The sequence below is a fragment of the Coregonus clupeaformis genome, unplaced genomic scaffold (assembly GCF_020615455.1).
Source record: "Coregonus clupeaformis isolate EN_2021a unplaced genomic scaffold, ASM2061545v1 scaf0206, whole genome shotgun sequence".
NCBI classification, from domain to species: domain Eukaryota; kingdom Metazoa; phylum Chordata; class Actinopteri; order Salmoniformes; family Salmonidae; genus Coregonus; species Coregonus clupeaformis.
In genome coordinates, this window is record NW_025533661.1 from 70,089 (window position 1) to 88,724 (window position 18,636).

Consider the following 18,636-nt stretch of genomic DNA (forward strand, 5'->3'; position numbering starts at 1 on the left):
ACCAGACGAGGATAATGTCAATGTTGTTGATTAGACAGTAGCTGGGAGCTTACGGTGTCTGATACTTGTGAGATTTGTTTATGACAATTTGCGGTGGAACTTTCGTGAAAATTGCATGCACTTTCAGAATTGTTTGGCGAGCTACTGTTAGCTCGCGATCAACGCCTGTTGGAGAGCCCTGTCATATCATATTTTGACAATATTGCAATATTATTTTTGCGCTAGTTGACTGTACCTACACCAGTTGTTTTATTATTTTGACATTTTTAGTCATTTGCAGACACTCTTATCCAGAGCGACTTACAGTAGTGAGTGCATACATTTTTGTACTTTTTCTATACTGGTCCCCCCGTGGGAATCGAACCCACAACCCTGGTGTTGCAAGTGCCATGCTCACCAGCTGAGCCACACGGGAGGACTGTTCTCCATCTTTCAGCACTTATTTCCATGACTGATCAAAACTCGTTTTCTCATTGGCTGTCTCGTCCCAGCTGCAGCAGACATATGGTGACCAATACATTTGGAACATCAAATTCGCAATAAAATCTAAGTATCGAATCACATTACATATAGAACGTGAGAATTGCAATACATATCGTATCAGCACCTAGTATCGTTTGATAATATCGATCGTAGATCCCTGAGCAATAGTAAGGCAATCATATTTTCAGAAATAACAAGTACATAATATATATTTGAACAATCGCATACTCTGGCAGCGTGTTTTGGTAAGCTGGCATTGCTCAATTGATTACGTGGGTCGAATTTAATCCACTGAAGTGTATAGTGCAATATCACAACGTGTTGCTGTACTCATGAGTGGCTTGATTTTCCATGTCTGAGGCGGGCCTATAGGCCTTTTTGTTAGGCAAGACAGCTTGTGCATAGCTGCATCTCACTGTAGTAGGCTGTGGTCTATATTTTGGTTATTTGGATCTCCATTCGCATTTTGTTTACTGCGTTTGCTTACTTTTATGTAACTAGCCTAAATGTAGATTGTGTCATGCTTTTGTCGATCTAATGTTTTGTTTACTAGGCCAACTTGGTAACACTGTTTTGTTCTGTTTACATTCATTTGTTTGCATCCATTGTGTTGTATACTATACAAACTGCTATTCAGTATTTTTTGTTTGCATGCCATGAATAACTAGTCTACTACTTTCAGCATTAAGTTTGCATTATTTTAGAAAGACAGCTGTGTGTGGCGGTCTGCATTTACATAGGCTGTTTGTAGTCTTCTAGCCTATATTCATTACCAAAACGGCACTCGCTATAGAGTGTAGGTGCACTGTCAATCCTGCCGAGCGCAGTGGAGATAGGTTGGCCTGAAATCTTAGCCCCACTTCAGAAAGCATCTCAGAGGGATTTGAACTTTGTTTATTGTGGTATAGCGTGATTATACGCGGAATTCAATATAATTTCAATGCAAGAACCCCCTAAAAGTGCGTGCCCCCTCAACGATTTCAACTTCCCCTTAGTCACTTTATCCTGGCGCCGGGTCTGGAAAGAAGCAGATAAGTAGACTAATGGCTGGTTAGGGTATGCGGCTGGCTGCGCACAGCTGTCGCGAGTGATATTATGACATCTGACATCACGTCTGAATCATATTATATGTGTGGGGCGCATGATGCATTCTGTGTTCGTAATTTTATAAAACATGCACCATTATTCATTGTAGGGTGGTAATGTTAGCTTGCCAGCTAATGCTAATGTGGCTAGCTAGCTAAGTTAATAGCTTTGTGTGTAATACATTTGCTATTGAAACATACATATAATTTGCTTCTTATCAACTATAACTTGCAACATTATTTCTAACACAGGTTGCTTAAAGCGCGTAGCATTCCAAATTTCCCAGTCAGGAACAAAGTTTGTTGCGTGGGTGCGTGGTAACACAGCCCCCATGCAACATGCAACAGTCACCACCCCCACGTGCCAAGTTGGTGAGAACACGTGGGTAGCTTGGTGGTTAGGAGCGTTGTGCCAGTAACCCGAAAGGTCGCTGGTTCTAATCCCCGCCGACTAGGTGAAAAATATGTTGATGTGCCCTTGAGCAAGACACTTAACCCTAATTGCTCATGTAAGTCGCTCTGGATAAAGCGTCTGCTAAATGACTAAAATGTAAATGTAATGTAACACAGACTTAAGCAGCCTACAGCAAAATCCCAAGAACATCACAGTCTTTTGCAGAAGCACTTAAATGTACAGTAGGCAGCAACATCCAGTTGAGAAATCTCTTGCGCTCACACTTCCTGGCTATGGCATCACTTCTTCCCACAACATTTCCACTTTGGTGGTGAAACAACTTTTTTTTTTTATTGTGATGAGGGCATTTAAACTATAAGGATATCCTCAGCCACTACAGAAGTGGATACTATACTGAACAAAATATACGCGCAACATGCAACAATTTCAGCGATTTTACTGATTACAGTTCATATTGGAAATCAGTCAATTGAAATAAATAAATTAGTTCTAATCTATGGATTTCACACGACTGGGCAAGGGCGCACCGGGGAGCAGGTCCTGCCAATCAGAATGTGGTTTTCCCCACAAACTAGCTTTATTAGACAGAAATACTCCTCAGTTTCTTCAGCAATCAGGGTGGCTGGTCTCAGGCCCGATCCGCAGGTGAAGAAGCCGGATGTGGAGGTCCTGGGCTGGCATGTTTACGCGTGGTTGTGAGGCCAGTTGGGCGTACTGCCAAATTATCTAAAGCGGCGTTGGGAGGCAGCTTATGGTAGAGAAATGACATTCAATTATCTGGCAACAGCTCTGGTGGACATTGCAGTCACATGCCAATTCACGCTCCCTCAAAACTTCAACATCTGTGGTATTGTGATATGTGACAAAACTGCACATTTTAGTGGCCTTTTATTGTCCCCTCCACAAAGTGCACCTCTATAATGATCATGCTGTTTAATCAGCTTCTTAATATGCCACACCTGTCAGATGGATGGATTATCTTGGCAAAGGAGAAATGCTCACGAACAGGGATGTAAACAAATGTGCACAAAATGAGAGAAATACGCTTTTTGTGCATATGGAACATTTCTGGGATCATTTATTTGGCTCATGAAACATGGGACCAGCACTTTACATGTTGCTTTATATTTTTGTTCAGTATAAATAATGTCTGCAGTGGCCCATCTAAATTAACCTTTTCATATTTTCTTGTGCCCACCAAATATAGGCTAAGCCAACAAAACAATATGCTGAGCCTCAAAGCAGTATTTAGCAACAAACCATAAGGAACTAGCAGAGTGACCGAACTCACAATGAGTAAAACTGCTCTACAGATATTGATGAGTTCCTCCTGACCATGTGTAACAAGCAGTGAAAACAAAACATGGAGCCAAACGTCCCTGGTCTCATTAGAAGTGTAAGGCTGTACTTCAAGTCGAGCCCAGGACACCAATCAATGTGAGTCAGGCCATTGTTGTTCTCCATTACATAAGGGCTGCTCTCTCCCTCTTCTCTCCGGCCCCGTCCACAGTCATAATCGCTAGCTAGTTCATACCCTGTCAGATAGCATTACCCCCAGCTCTGTTTGTCAATGCGGAAGTGTGTGTGGAGGAAGAGTGATCTTGGAGGGGGGGTTAAAGGTGAAAAGGTCAACGAGGTCGTCGCTCTGAGGGAAACCGCGCATGGCGGGGGCCATCTGCGATTGGACGCTTGACTCTTGCAACGGTGGCTGACAGCTGATATGATGTGATTCTGAAAAGGAGTCTGGACAGATCAAACTCTGGAATTGTTGGTCGCCCGTGCGCTTTTCTGTCTGAAAGGAGGAGGGAGCCAATCTCCCCTCTTTCTTTGAACTAACAGCATTTGAACTACCAGTATGTATCTCAATCCACTATCCATCTGTCAAGGAAAACTTGTAATTGAGATGGTGTTAGTCAACAATGAAGCAAAAGGTTTTATTTATGTAATAGGCTACTAGATACATTATAAGCAAATAACTGGTGTTTATGGCTATGAATGCAGGCTACTAAGTTATAAAGAATCTAACTTTCCCTAAAGAACTCCCCAGATTTTACCCAAACTGGTTAACAATGGTCAAATATTAGGAGACAAGCAAACCTTTTAGGATGACGACACCACGCGCTCTCAGACAGTCAGGTGGCTTTTTATAGGTCTACTGTTTGTTGAAGGAGGGAGAGCTCAGAGCTGCCCTTGCACAGAGGCTGTGTGTTTATTTTCAATAAAAGCCCAGCCCCTGGCAAAATTCACCTTCTCAGCAAGCATGCTGTGCTTGCCCCAGACCATGTTTTTGTCCTCAGACACAGTGCAGAAATAAGTTATGTTTGGTCGTCATTTGATCCCTGGATCTACCTTGAAAAAGCTAACATTAGCTGTGACCTTATTTGTACCAGTTAACCTGACAAACATGCGTCAAGGGAGAGGTGAGAACCAGCAGAGAAAATTGGTCAGCTGTTCATACGACACGCCACCTTGTGTAGAGATACTGTAGAGGGTATATCAGATGAAATCTTGCGACTTGTGACGGCCGGTCGCTTCAACAACCTGCCCGCTTGACCCTATCCCCTCCTCTCTTCTCCAGACCATTTCCGGAGACCTTCTCCCTTACCTCACCTCGCTCATCAACTCATCCTTGACCACTGGCTATGTCCCTTCCGTCTTCGAAGAGAGCGAGAGTTGCACCCCTTCTCAAAACCTACACTCGATCCCTCCGATGTCAACAACTACAGACCAGTATCCCTTCTTTCTTTTCTCTCCAAAACTCTTGAGCGTGCCGTCTATAGCCAACTCTCCTGCTATCTCTCTCAGAATTACCTTCTTGATCCAAACCAGTCAGGTTTCAAGACTGGTCATTCAACTGAGACTGCTCTTCTGTGTCACGGAGGCTCTCCGCATTGCTAAAGCTAACTCTCTCTCCTCTGCTCTGATCCTTCTAGACCTATCTGCTGCATTTGATACTGTGAACCATCAGATCCTCCTCTCCACCCTCTCCGAGTTGGGCATCTCTGGCGCGGCTCACTCTTGGATTGCGTCCTACCTGACAGGTCGCTCCTACCAGGTGGCGTGGCGAGAATCTGTCTCCGCACCACATGCTCTCACCACTGGTGTCCCCCAGGGCTCAGTTCTAGGTCCTCTCCTATTCTCTCTATACACCAAGTCACTTGGCTCTGTCATATCCTCACATGGTCTCTCCTATCATTGCTACGCAGACGGCACACAATTAATCTCTCCTTTCCCCCTTCTGATAACGAGGTGGCGAATCGCATCTCTGCATGTCTGGCAGACATATCAGTGTGGATGACGGATCACCACCTCAAGCTTAACTCGGCAAGACGGAGCTGCTCTTCCTCCCGGGGAAGGACTGCCCGCTCCATGATCTCGGCCGCATCACGGTTGACAACTCCGTTGCTGTCCTCCTCCCAGAGTGCAAAGAACCTTGGCGTGATCCTGGACAACACCCTGTCGTTCTCCGCTAACATCAAAGCGGTGACCCGATCCTGTAGGTTCATGCTCTACAACATTCGAGAGTACGACCCTACCTTACACAGGAAGCGGCACAGGTCCTAATCCAGGCACTTGTCATCTCCCGTCTGGATTACTGCAACTCGCTGTTGGCTGGGCTCCTGCCTGTGCCATTAAACCTTACAACTCATCCAGAACGCTGCAGCCCGTCTGGTGTTTAACCTTCCCAAGTTCTCTCACCGTCACCCCGCTCCTCCGCACACTCCACTGGCTTCCAGTTGAAGCCTGCATCTGCTACAAGACCATGGTGATTGCCTAAGGAGCTGTGAGGGAACGGCACCTCCGTACCTTCAGGCTCTGATCAGTCCCCTACACCCAAACGAGGGGCATTGCGTTCATCCACCTCTGGCCTGCTGGCCCCCTACCTCTGCGGAAGCACAGTTCCCGCTCAGCCCAGTCAAAACTGTTCGCTGCTCTGGCACCCCAATGGTGGAACAAGCTCCCTCACTGACCTGCCAGGACAGCGGAGTCACTCACCACCTTCCGGAGACACTTGAAACCCCACCTCTTTAAGGAATACCTGGGATAGGATAAAAGTAATTATTCTACCCTCCCCTCTACCCCCACCAAAGAAAATAAAAAAATAAAATTTTTTTTTTGATATATTGTAAAGTCGTTGTCCCACTGGCTATCATAAGGTGAATGCACCAATTTGTAAGTCGCTCTGGATAAGAGCGTCTGCTAAATGACGAAAATGTAAAATGTAAGTTTGTATAACATAGAGCCAGGAGGTTTCCCTGACCATGTAACCTGATTAGGAATAACTCCAGGCACTAGTGATATGACATCACATGGGATCACTCCTGGCCCTCAGATGCAGACACAGCAAGCAACAGGTTGGTAAAGTTGGTCTAAACCACCATTTAATAATAACAAAACTAGCTAACAAACAAAAATCTTCCTGGCAATTGCAATATAAGCAATGCAGGAAGATAGCTGACTATGCATTATTTATTTTTTACCCAGAACCTAAAATGATGGATGTGGGTTAGGGCTGACCCCCATTTAGTTGACTGGTCGATTGTTTGGTTAACCGAGATTTTAGTCGAGCAGTAGCAAACAAAACTAATATCATGGTGTACAAGGCGCTTGTCTGAGTGGACTGATCCATTGTGGAGGCCGTAAGGGGATGGCACTGTCCATCACTCTAAGACATGTGCTACTGAAATTGTATATGGTTATGTTATGTAAAAACAATGGTGCAACAAATAAAAACAATATTATTTTATAACAAATGCGCTTTCTCCCGCATTGGATAGTGGTCGCTATCAGTGGTTCTGAAAAAGCATCAGTGCGCTGTTGAATTAGCACCTTTTCCTAGACTATGTTTCTATGTGCATAATAGCAAAGTTAACCAGCATATTGGTGTTGAGAACAATGCGGCGGAGGCAGCAGCGGCATTAGGAGAAGAGAAAACAGCCCTTGCCTTAATTGTCTAAGAAAAGTGAGGAGAGAAAATGACTAAAATGTAATGTGTGAATGTGAAAACCAACATAATTAGGTCTATAATCAATAGCCTACCTTAAAAAGGTGCCTGGCTTTATAAATCATCCATATTATCTACAGAAATAAGACAGATCCTGCTTCTGTTGCCTGTTTGAGTGTTTGTTTAATAGCATACTGATTCGTGAGCACAAGCCTCACGCAACCACATGTCGGATAAACAATTTCACAAATTCCGCTGCTTATTATCTTTGCTACGGCTGTAATAAAGGCTTTACACTTTACAGCCTCTCTGGTATTATTTATAAATGTATTTAGTGTTGCTTACACTGTTCCATATAGTCCTTTATCCTTGATCTTATTATGATTTGATATGTAAAAAAAATGTAGGGGGTAGATCAGCTTTAATATTGCAGATATATTGTAACTTCAATCAATGTAATTGTCTGCATCACTTCCAATCCCCATGTTTTTTTCTCTAAAAAAAAAAAAAAAAAAAAATATGAGTAAAAACAAACAGAATATAATTATTGTAAAATGTATATAGTATGTATAAGCTTGATGTAGAGGCCTAAGCATTGTTGTTCACTAGTTTACTCCAATTTGGGAAGGGGTGGTGGGTTTGGAAAGTAATAAAGGGAAATATATATATTTTTAAAGATACGTATTTGTTTGTGTATATATATATATATATATATATAGCTAAAAATAAAGGGAACACTTAAACAACACATCCTAGATCTGAATGAATGAAATAATATTATTAAATACTTTTTCTTTACATAGTTGAATGTGCTGACAACAAAATCACACAAAAATTATCAATGGAAATCCAATGTATCAACCCATGGAGGTCTAGATTTGGAGTCACCCTCAAAATTCAAGTGGAAAACCACACTACAGGCTGATCCAACTTTGATGTAATGTCCTTAAAACAAGTCAAAGAGGCTCAGTAGTGTGTGTGGCCTCCACGTGCCTGTATGACCTCCCTACAACGCCTGGGCATGCTCCTGATGAGGTGGCGGATGGTCTCCTGAGGGATCTCCTCCCAGACCTGGACTAAAGCATCCGCCAACTCCTGTGGTGCAACGTGGCGTTGGTGGATGGAGCGAGACATGATGTCCCAGATGTGCTCAATTGGATTCAGGTCAGGGGAACGGGCGGGCCAGTCCATAGCATCAATGCCTTCCTCTTGCAGGAACTGCTGACACCTCCAGCCACATGAGGTCTAGCATTGTCTTGCATTAGGAGGAACCCAGGGCCAACCGCACCAGCATATGGTCTCTACAAGGGGTCTGAGGATCTAATCTCGTTACCTTGGCAGTCAGGCTTACCTCTGGCGAGCACATGGAGGCCTGTGCGGCCCCCCAAAGAAATGCCACCCCACACCATGACTGACCCACCGCCAAACCGGTCATGCTGGAGGATGTTGCAGGCAGCAGAACGTTCTCACGGGCGTCACCAGACTCTGTCACATGTGCTCAGTGTGAACCTACTTTCATCTGTGAAGAGCACAGGGCGCCAGTGGCGAATTTGCCAATCTTGGTGTTCTCTGGCAAATGCCAAAACGTCCCACACGGTGTTGGGCTGTAAGCACAACTCCCCACCTGTGGAGCGTCGGGCCCTCATACCAACCTCATGGAGTCTGTTTCTGACCGTTTGAGCAGACACATGCACATTTGTGGCCTGCTGGAGGTCATTTTGCAAGGCTCTCGCAGTGCTCCTCCTGCTCCTCCTTGCACAAAACGCAGGTAGCGGTCCTGCTGCTGGGTTGTTGCCCTCCTATGGCCTCCTCCACGCCTCCTGATGTACTGGCCTGTCTCCTGGTAGCGCCTCCATGCTCTGGACACTACGCTGACAGACACAGCAAACCTTCTTGCCACAGCTCGCATTGATGTGCCATCCTGGATGAGCTGCACTACCTGAGCCACTTGTGTGGGTTGTAGACTCTGTCTCATGCTACCACTAGAGTGAAAGCACCGCTCAGCATTCAAAAGTGACCAAAACATCAGCTAGGAAGCATAGGAACTGAGAAGTGGTCTGTGGTACCACCTGCAAAACCAGTCCTTTATTGGGGTGTCTTGCTAATTGCCTATAATTTCCACCTGTTGTCTATTCCATTTGCACAACAGCATGTGAAATGTATTGTCAATCAGTGTTGCTTCCTAAGTGGACAGTTTGATTTCACAGAAGTGTGATTGACTTGGAGTTACATTGTGTTGTTTAAGTGTTCCCTTTATTTTTTTGAGCAGTGTATATTACACTTGATCTTTCTTGAATAAGTTTCTCCATTTCGTTTTTTTTCTCCTTTAAATGTATTCTGATTGTTATGATTATTATTATGATCATCATTTTAATAATAAGTAACGTCATTATCATTAGTAGGCTTAGTATAGCAGCCTAGTACAACCACCATCGGAGCTATAGGCCTAAGAGCACATCCTGTTTAGTCTTAATACCGTAATTTAGGCCTATATTTCAATACTTATATAGGCTACTGTATCAATCATTTATTTGTTCATGTCATCACACAGCATACGAGTCATTCATGATTTGAAATGCAATCAAGCGACCATTGAATAATTAGCGTAAACAATAAAGAGGACTAAACCGTTCCATTTTTGGAAATTGCAATCACAAATGAAGCGACTGTTTTTAGTCTAATAAAGGCTTTACAAAAAAAACATTACAACAGACTCTGGTACGCTTATCATTTATTTAGTGTTGTTTACATTGTTCCAAACGGTCAGAAAAAGTATATTGTAATCCAACAGCACCTTTTTGGCACACATAATATGCACGCAGCGCTTGCTCCTTTCCTTTTTCTGGATCTCCAGTATTTTCCACAACTGGTCAAATTTATTCCACACATCTGACTACCCCTTTACCTCCTGAGCAACCAGTAAACATTCCCCCGTTTGAGTGCATCCATTTTCCTGTCAAGTGTTACGGTGTTCAGAGTTGGTTATAACCAATTTATTAATGTAATTATGATATAGGTCAGGCCCTATTGGTCACGTGCACGCAATGCATACATGTGTCACGTAAAGAGAGCAAGGGGTTGAGAGAATAGGGGAATGTTTTTCCTAAACAAATTAGGGATTTTGGTAAAGTAACTTTTCAATCAGAAACGGCTGTAATTATGTTGCAGCTTCAACAACATGGAGCAGCGCAATACACATTGTTGATGTTCTGTGGTGGTCACAGCAGTAGGGAGGAGAGAGAAACAACGGGGTGCTACTCAGTCACTGCTGACTTTTAATTTTTTAAATTTATTTTTAAACACAGCAAGTCTGAGCCAGGAAGACAATCGAATCAATTCCGGTCGGACTCCCTCTAGTCATTTGTGTGTCTTAATTATTTCAAACGGTTTTCTTAAAGCATCAGACAAGCTTAGTGCATATACAGTGCCTTCGGAAAGTATTCAGACCCCTTTTTCCTCATTATTTTGTTACGTTACAGCCTATTCTAAAATGGATTAAATAGTTTTTTCCCCCTCAATCTACACACAATACCCCATAATGACAAAGCAAAAAGTTTTGAATTTATTTGCAAATGTATAAAAAAAGAAAAACTGAAATATTACATTTACATAAGTATTCAGACCGTTTACTCAGTACTTTGTTGAAGCACCTTTGGCTTTGATTACATCATCGAGTCTTCGGTATGACGCTACAAGCTTGGCACACCTGTATTTGGAAAGTTTCTCCCATTCTTCTCTGCAGATCCTAACAATCTCGTCAGGTTGGATGGGGATTGTTGCTGCACATATATTCCGGTCTCTCCAGAGATGTTTGATCAGTCCGGGCTCTGGCTGGGCCACTCAAGAACATTCAGATACCTGTCCCGAAGCCACTCCTGCTTTGTCTTGGCTGTGTGCTTAGGGTCGTTGTCCTGTTGGAAGGTGAACCTTCGCCCCAGTCTGAAGTCTTGAGCGCTCTGGAGCAGGTTTACTTCAAGGATGTTGCTGTACATTGCTCCGTTCATCTTTCCCTCGATCCTGACTAGTCTCCCAGTCCCTGCCGCTGAACAACATCCCCACAGCATGATGCTGCCACCACCATGCTTCACTGTAGGGATGGTGCCAAGTTTCCTTGGCATTCAGGCCAAAGAGTTCAATCTTTGTTTCATCAGACCAGAGAATATTGTTTCTCATGGTCTGAGAGTCTTTAGGTGCATGACCAAGCGGAATGGTCATGTGCCTTTTACTAAGTTGCTGCTTCCGTCTGGCCACTCTACCATAAAGGCCTTATTGGTGGAGTGCTGCAGAGATGGTTTGTCCTTCTGGAAGGTTCTCCCATCTCCACAGAGGAAATCTAGAGCTCCGCCAGAGTGACCAACAGGTTCTTGGTCACCTCCCTGACCAAGACCCTTCTCCCCCAATTGCTCAGTTTGGCCGGGCGGCCAGCTCTAGGAAGATTTTTGGTGGTTCCAAACTTCTTCCATTTAAGAATGATGGAGGCCACTGGGTTCTTGGGGACCTTCAATGCTGCAGAAATGTTTTGTAACCTTTCCTAGATCTGTGCCTCGACACAATCCTGTCTCGGAGCTCTACGGAGAATTTGTTTGACCTCAAGGCTTGGTTTTTGCTCTGACATGCACGGTCAACTGTGGGACCTTATATAGACAGGCGTGTGCCTTCCCAAATCATGTCCAACCAATTGAATTTACCACAGGTGGACTCCAAATCAAGTTGTAGAAGCATCTCAAGGATGATCAATGGAAACAGGATGCACCTGAGCTCAATTTCAAGTCTCATAGCAAAGGGTCTGAATACTTACGTAAATAAGTTATTTTATTTTTTGTTATACATTTACAAAGATTAATAAAAACCTGTTTTCGCTTTGTCATTATTGGGTGTTGTGTATAGATTGCTGAGGATTTTTATTTAATCCATTTTAGAATAAGGCTGTAACCTAACAAAGTGGAAAACGTCAAGGGGTCTGAATACTTTGAAGGCACTGTAGTTGATTAGATTAAAACACATAGAATGTGTCTACAGTTGAAGTTGGAAGTTTACATACACTTAGGTTGGAGTCATTTAAAAACTCGTTTTTCAACCACTCCACAAATTTCTTCTTAACAAACTATAGTTTTGGCGAGTCGGTTAGGACATCTACTTTGTGCACGACACAAGTAATTTTTCCAACAATTGTTTACAGACAGATTATTTCACTTATAATTCACTGTATCACAATTCCAGTGGGTCAGAAGTTTACATACACTAAGTTGACTGTGCCTTTAAACAGCTTGGAACATTCCAGAAATTGATGTCATGGCTTTAGAAGCTTCTGATAAATTATGTCAATTAGCCTGAGTCAATTGGAGGTGTACCTGTGGATGTATTTCATGGCCTACCTTCAACCTCAGTGCCTCTTTGCTCGACATCATGGGAAAATCAAAAGAAATCAGCCAAGACATCAGAAAACAAATTGTAGACCTCAAAAGTCTGGTTCATCCTTGGGAGCAATTTCCAAACGCCTGAAGGTACCACGTTCATCTGTACAAACAATAGTACGCAAGTATAAACACCATGGGACCACACAGCAGTCATACCGCTCAGGAAGGAGACGCGTTCTGTCTCCTAGAGATGAACGTACTTTGGTGCGAAAAGTGCAAATCAATCCCAGAACAACAGCAAAGGACCTTGTGAAGATGCTGGAGGAAACGGGTACAAAATTATCTATATTCACAGTAAAATTAGTCCTATATCGACATAATCTGAAAGGCCGCTCCAGCAAGGAAGAAGCCACTGCTCCAAAACCGCAATATAAAAGCCAGACTACGATTTGCAACTGCACATGGGGACAAAGATGGTACTTTTGGAGAGATGTCCTCTGGTCTGATGAAACAAAATAGAACTGTTTGGCCATAATGACCATCGTTATGTTTGGAGGAAAAAGGGGATGGCTTGCAAGCCAAAAGAACACCATCCCAACCGTGAAGCACGGGGTGGCAGCATCATGCTGTGGGGGTGCTTTGCTGCAGGAGGGACTGGTGCACTTCACAAAATAGATGGCATCATGAGGAAGGAAAATTATGTGGATGTATTGAAGCAACATCTCAAGACATCAGTCAGGAAGTTAAAGCTTGGTCGCAAATGGGTCTTCCAAATGGACAATGACCCCAAGCATACTTCCAAAGTTGTGGCAAAATGGCTTAAGGACAACAAAGTCAAGGTATTGGAGTGGCCATCACAAAGCCCTGACCTCAATCCTATAGAACATTTGTGGGCGACTCTCTCCAGAATGGATCAGCGGTCTTCCGCCAATTTTTGTGCATTCATTGTTTTATTGTGTGAATTGTTTACCCTTTGATTTTAGTTTATTCCTAATTTACGAGATGTGTCAATGAGTATGTGTCTGGTTTCTCTGTCCTGATAATGTTGAGGGAGTGCACGCACCTGAGCACGTATAAAATGTACTTGGCTTGCTGCGTGGAAAAGTAGGAAAGTGTTTTTTAACATCCATTGCAAATGATAAGCTATATGAAAACGCCAACAATCTTCCCTTGATAATCATCAATCCTCGGTGTGAAAGAGCAATGGAAGTTATAGACCTACTGCTGCATTGGCCTATTGGCTACGGTGTATCAATGTGTCCACATATTATTTGAATTCAGATTTTTATGATTAACCATGTGACAATGATTTTGAGAAACTAAAACATTATTGAAATGAAACTGTTCCACGAAAATGTGCATATGAAAATCATAACTGGCACGCAGAACGGTAGGATAAATTGTAAGCTTCCCCAAACTTGAAACTCACGCGCCACTTATGAAGTATTTATAAAATAATTGCCTCCATGTTTCAATGGTCAGATTTTGGCTATAGGTTATTTTTAAGTAAGGCCTCATAATATGAAATAAAACATTCAGGTTTCAAACAATTAAGTATGTTTTGAAAATGCATTCTGCCTCCAGCTCACATTGTAAAGTGGTGGGTGACGCACTGATAGCCTGTTGCCTGCACTTGAATGGGAGGCGCATTTCAATTACCAGTTGAGAAAATAGCAGCTCTTTTTTAATCGTGCACCAAAACTGTTAACAAGCGACAGCATTTAGAATGATTGTGCAATGAATGGGTTTATAAAAGCTTTACTCCAGCAGCAACCAGCTGAGGAACTGCAGGAGAAATTCAGCCTCAAAATAGGCTCTGTATGCTGTGCACGTGTGATAGTTGTGTTGGATAAATAAGATGCATGATGACTAGCGAAAATACAGGCCAATTTAATTATACTAAATTACGCAAATGTACCTATAAGCATGACGGTCAAATGTATTTACATCGACTGATAAGTCCATCAATGAATAAAAAGCATTATTTTGCAATGGGTTTTATTGATCGGCTTTTCATTATTATTTTTGGGGCAAAACCCGGCAATTGTTAGTTATCGGAAACGATGACACACACTAACAGCGAGATCATTGGCCCACATCCCGCTCCCCCCCATCTCCAGCCTGTTCTCCAGGTGGGAGAAGAGTGCTGGCAGGTACGATAACAGGCACAAGAGGCCCTGGTCCCCGGGTCTGGAGGGGATTCAACCAGCCCTGCCTGTCCCCGCTTTCCTATCACTTCTCTGGGCTCAGAGACACTTCCACACTGGGTCTGGAGGGACTGTGCCTGAGGTAATCAATCAACAGCTATTTGGAGCTAAAGTCAATGGTGCATCCTGCTAGCACATGGTTAGCTTGTATTAACTACTGATAGGGAGACTGTATGAAGTCATCAACAGGCATTTTGTCGATGCGCTGAGGAGCGCAGCACTGTTTAGTATCAAATTCAATTTAGTGTTGTTGAAAGTTAGCCCTGTCCAAGGACTCCACATATTCCCAGCATGTTTGTACTGGGGGGACATTTTTGCAGCCTAAGTTGTAGGCTAGGAGTTAGCTACGTGTTAGCTAGTAAATCAAAACGCCAACTTCCCATACAAAACATAAAATTCATTTTAGGGCTTTGTGAGCGAGCAAGCTGAGCCACTTACAGTGCCACAGTGACAAGTTGAGGACACACAGGAGACTCAGGGCTCTGTTTCTTGACTGTCAGGGGGCTTTTTAGAAGAAGCTGACACTAACCAGCAGTACGCAGCTAGCCAGCAGTGGCTGCCATGACAGTCCCTGCTACATCTTAGAACAGAAATAACTTTAGATGAAATTTGAGAGAAAAATAACGTCCCAGTTCTGTCTTCTCGACTTCTCTTGTAATGTCATTCTCTAGTCACTAGTGCTATGGCTAACCAGAAAACACAAAAGAATAGGCCTATATTCACAGTATGAATGTGCTTGAATGTGGAATGTTACTTTGGAGACTTGTCCATGTCCTCACTCCTTCAGTCATTGCCAAGATAGTTCATTTTTTTATCTTAAAAACGCAGCACCAGAGTCAACACTTCAAACGAGCTATTGGCTTCTATGCTTTCACTCTTTCATGTAACAAGAAGACATTTAACTGCCTTCAAGATAAGGATACTTTACCCATTCTTTAGTGAAACAAAAGCCTGGTCAGATGGACCTCTTCTGCATTTTCTTTAAAGGAGTTCTAAAATTAGTTGGGAATGCAGTACTGTGCTGCTCTTTCGCTCACCCCCTCCCCCACTCATGTTCACGCCCCCACACTCATACCAATATAAACGCCACACCATATTGAAAAGGCCCCAATAAGGCCCTCTTAAAACCCCCTCTGAAACTCGAGTATCTAACACAACATATAGGCATAGAGTTCAGTACATCAATGAATAAATGCACACAGCATAGATACAATGTATCTGAATACATACACACAATATAAATGCATCTGAATACATGCAGGCTACACATTACAGTGTATGTGAATGTGTGTGACAAGTCAAAATGATGCTTGACTTAACGACAAATCTTATTCCACTGCGCACACCACCCCCGCTTTTCTGTCTTCCGCCCACTTTGGTTCTCTCATCTGAAAGACGCACACCTGTCAAAGTCCGAGCTTGATTAAACTGCATGCTGCTGCAGTGGTTTGTTTCATAGACCTAACTTACCTACACGTCGCCGCTTTCTAAAATTGTATATTCTGTTATTCATTCTTGCCGTCAGTGGACCGTTCTCTCCACTCAGGGAGCAAATCCTTTCTGATCATGGTGGGATATTATTTATCTGACATTTTTCTCACCTATGGTTGTTGTGTGTCGTGGTGTGAGTGAAACAAATGAGTAACATATAACAAGGCTGTTGGTTTCTCATCGCCAAGGGAGAGCAGGGATAAGATCTTACCTCTCTTCCAGTGGAAGACTGTCTTTGCTGCGCTCTTCCACCTATGTAGACCAGAAAACAAAACTAAATTACAAAACAACAACTAAATCTCCATGAAGACATGGCAGGTTAAATAATGTATATTTGTCTTGTAATTACAGTTTAGCGTAATCGTTTCTATATTGAGTCATTGTATTATAGTGCAAATTAGTATTTGATGAGCATCATTAGTAGGATTTCAGCATTTGATAATTCATATAATTAATCAAGCGTTTTAGGCTTACATAAACCCAAATGTATCAACAGATTAGCTGCCGTCTAAGTTTAAAACATTTCTGTTTTGGATAAAAGGAATTCAGTATGAAGAAAAGATTAAACCTCAAAATGACTAGCATTCTAAATGCTCCTAAGGTCAATGGTGGCCCATTGTGACAACAATCATCAACCAATCAAATGTATTTATAAAGCCCTTTTTTCATCAGCAGATGTCACAAAGTGCTATACAGAAACCCAGCCTAAAACCCCAAACAGCAAGCAATGCAGATGTAGAAGCAGTGACTAGGAACAACTCCATAGAAAGACAGAAACCTAGGAAGAAACCTAGGGAGGAACCAGGCTCTGAGGGGTGGCCATTCCCCTTCTGGCTGTGCCGGGTGGAGATTATAACAGTACATGGCCATTAAGGCCAGATTTTTCTCCAAGATGTTCAAACGTTCATAGATGACCAGCAGGGTCAAATAATAATCACAGCGGTTGTAGAGGTTGCAACAGGTCAGTACATCAAGAGTAAATGTCACTTGGCTTTTCATAGCCGGGCATTTAGAGGTTGAAATAGCAGGTGCAGTAGATAGAGCGAGTTGAAAACAGCAGGTCTGGGACAAGGTAGCACGTCCGGTGAACAGGTCAGGGTTCCATAGAAGCAGGCAGAAGAGTTGAACACCGATGCTCAAAGCAGGTAGATGGGTACATTATGTACTTCTTATACAACGGGTGGGTCTAATCCTGAATACTGATAGGTTAAAACCGCATTCCAGCCAGTGTCAATTCCAGAAGTTACCACAGGCTAAATCTATGACGTTAAAATGTCTATTTACTCTGTTCCATCTGACTGCGCAATCCGCTATCTCATCAGCCCAGCCAGGTTCTTTATTAACTTGATCTCCACTATAAAAAAGCATCTAGACATTCTCACATTTCTTTCAGACTAACGCTTAGTTTTCAACCGCAGAGATTTGTATAAACCTTGCTGTCTGTCACTCCGACTGTTACAGAATTGTTTTTAATTGGTTAATGTTGCATAGGCTTATGTACACTGCTCAAAAAAATAAAGGGAACACTTAAACAACACATCCTAGATCAAATGAATGAAATAATCTTATTAAATACTTTTTTCTTTACATAGTTGAATGTGCTGACAACACAATCACACAAAAATTATCAATGGAAATCAAATGTATCAACCCATGGAGGTCTGGATTTGGAGTCACCCTCAAAATTAAAGTGGAAAACCACAATACAGGCTGATCCAACTTTGATGTAATGTCCTTAAAACAAGTCAAAATGAGGCTCATTAGTGTGTGTGGCCTCCCTACAACGCCTGGGCATGCTCCTGATGAGGTGGCGGATGGTCTCCTGAGGGATCTCCTCCCAGACCTGGACTAAAGCATCCACCAACTCCTGGACAGTCTGTGGTGCAACGTGGCGTTGGTGGATGGAGCGAGACATGATGTCCCAGATGTGCTCAATTGGATTCAGGTCTGGGGAACGGGCGGGCCAGTCCATAGCATCAATGCCTTCCTCTTGCAGGAACTGCTGACACACTCCAGCCACATGAGGTCTAGCATTGTCTTGCATTAGGAGGAACCCAGGGCCAACCGCACCAGCATATGGTCTCACAAGGGGTCTGAGGATCTCATCTCGGTACCTAATGGCAGTCAGGCTACCTCTGGCGAGCACATGGAGGGCTGTGCGGCCCCTCAAAGAAATGCCACCCCACACCATGACTGACCCACCGCCAAACCGGTCATGCTGGAGGATGTTGCAGGCAGCAGAACGTTCTCCACGGCGTCTCCAGACGCTGTCACGTCTGTCACGTGTGCTCAGTGTGAACCTGCTTTCACCTGTGAAGAGCACAGGGCACCAGGGGTGAATTTGCCAATCTTGGTGTTCTCTGGCAAATGCCAAACGTCCTGCACGGTGTCGGGCTGTAAGCACAACCCCCACCTGAGGACGTCGGGCCCTCATACCACCCTCATGGAGTCTGTTTCTGACCGTTTGAGCAGACACATGCACATTTGTGGCCTGCTGGAGGTCATTTTGCAGGGCTCTGGCAGTGCTCCTCCTGCTCCTCCTTGCACATAGGCGGAGGTAGCGGTCCTGCTGCTGGGTTGTTGCCCTCCTACGGCCTTCTCCACGTCTCCTGATGTACTGGCCTGTCTCCTGGTAGTGCCTCCATGCTCTGGA

At 43.5% G+C, this 18,636-nt stretch overlaps 1 protein-coding gene across 1 annotated transcript in view; it reads right to left on the reverse strand.

Annotated features, from left to right (window-relative positions):
- The window catches only part of LOC123484149 (transmembrane protein 131-like), a 34,199-nt gene that overhangs the window by 3,018 nt on the left and 12,545 nt on the right, over window positions 1–18,636 (reverse strand). Inside the window, exon 3 of the mRNA XM_045214162.1 lies at window positions 16,195–16,235. Within this exon, the coding sequence (XP_045070097.1) occupies window positions 16,195–16,235 (41 nt within the window). The remainder of the gene's footprint in view (window positions 1–16,194; window positions 16,236–18,636) is intronic.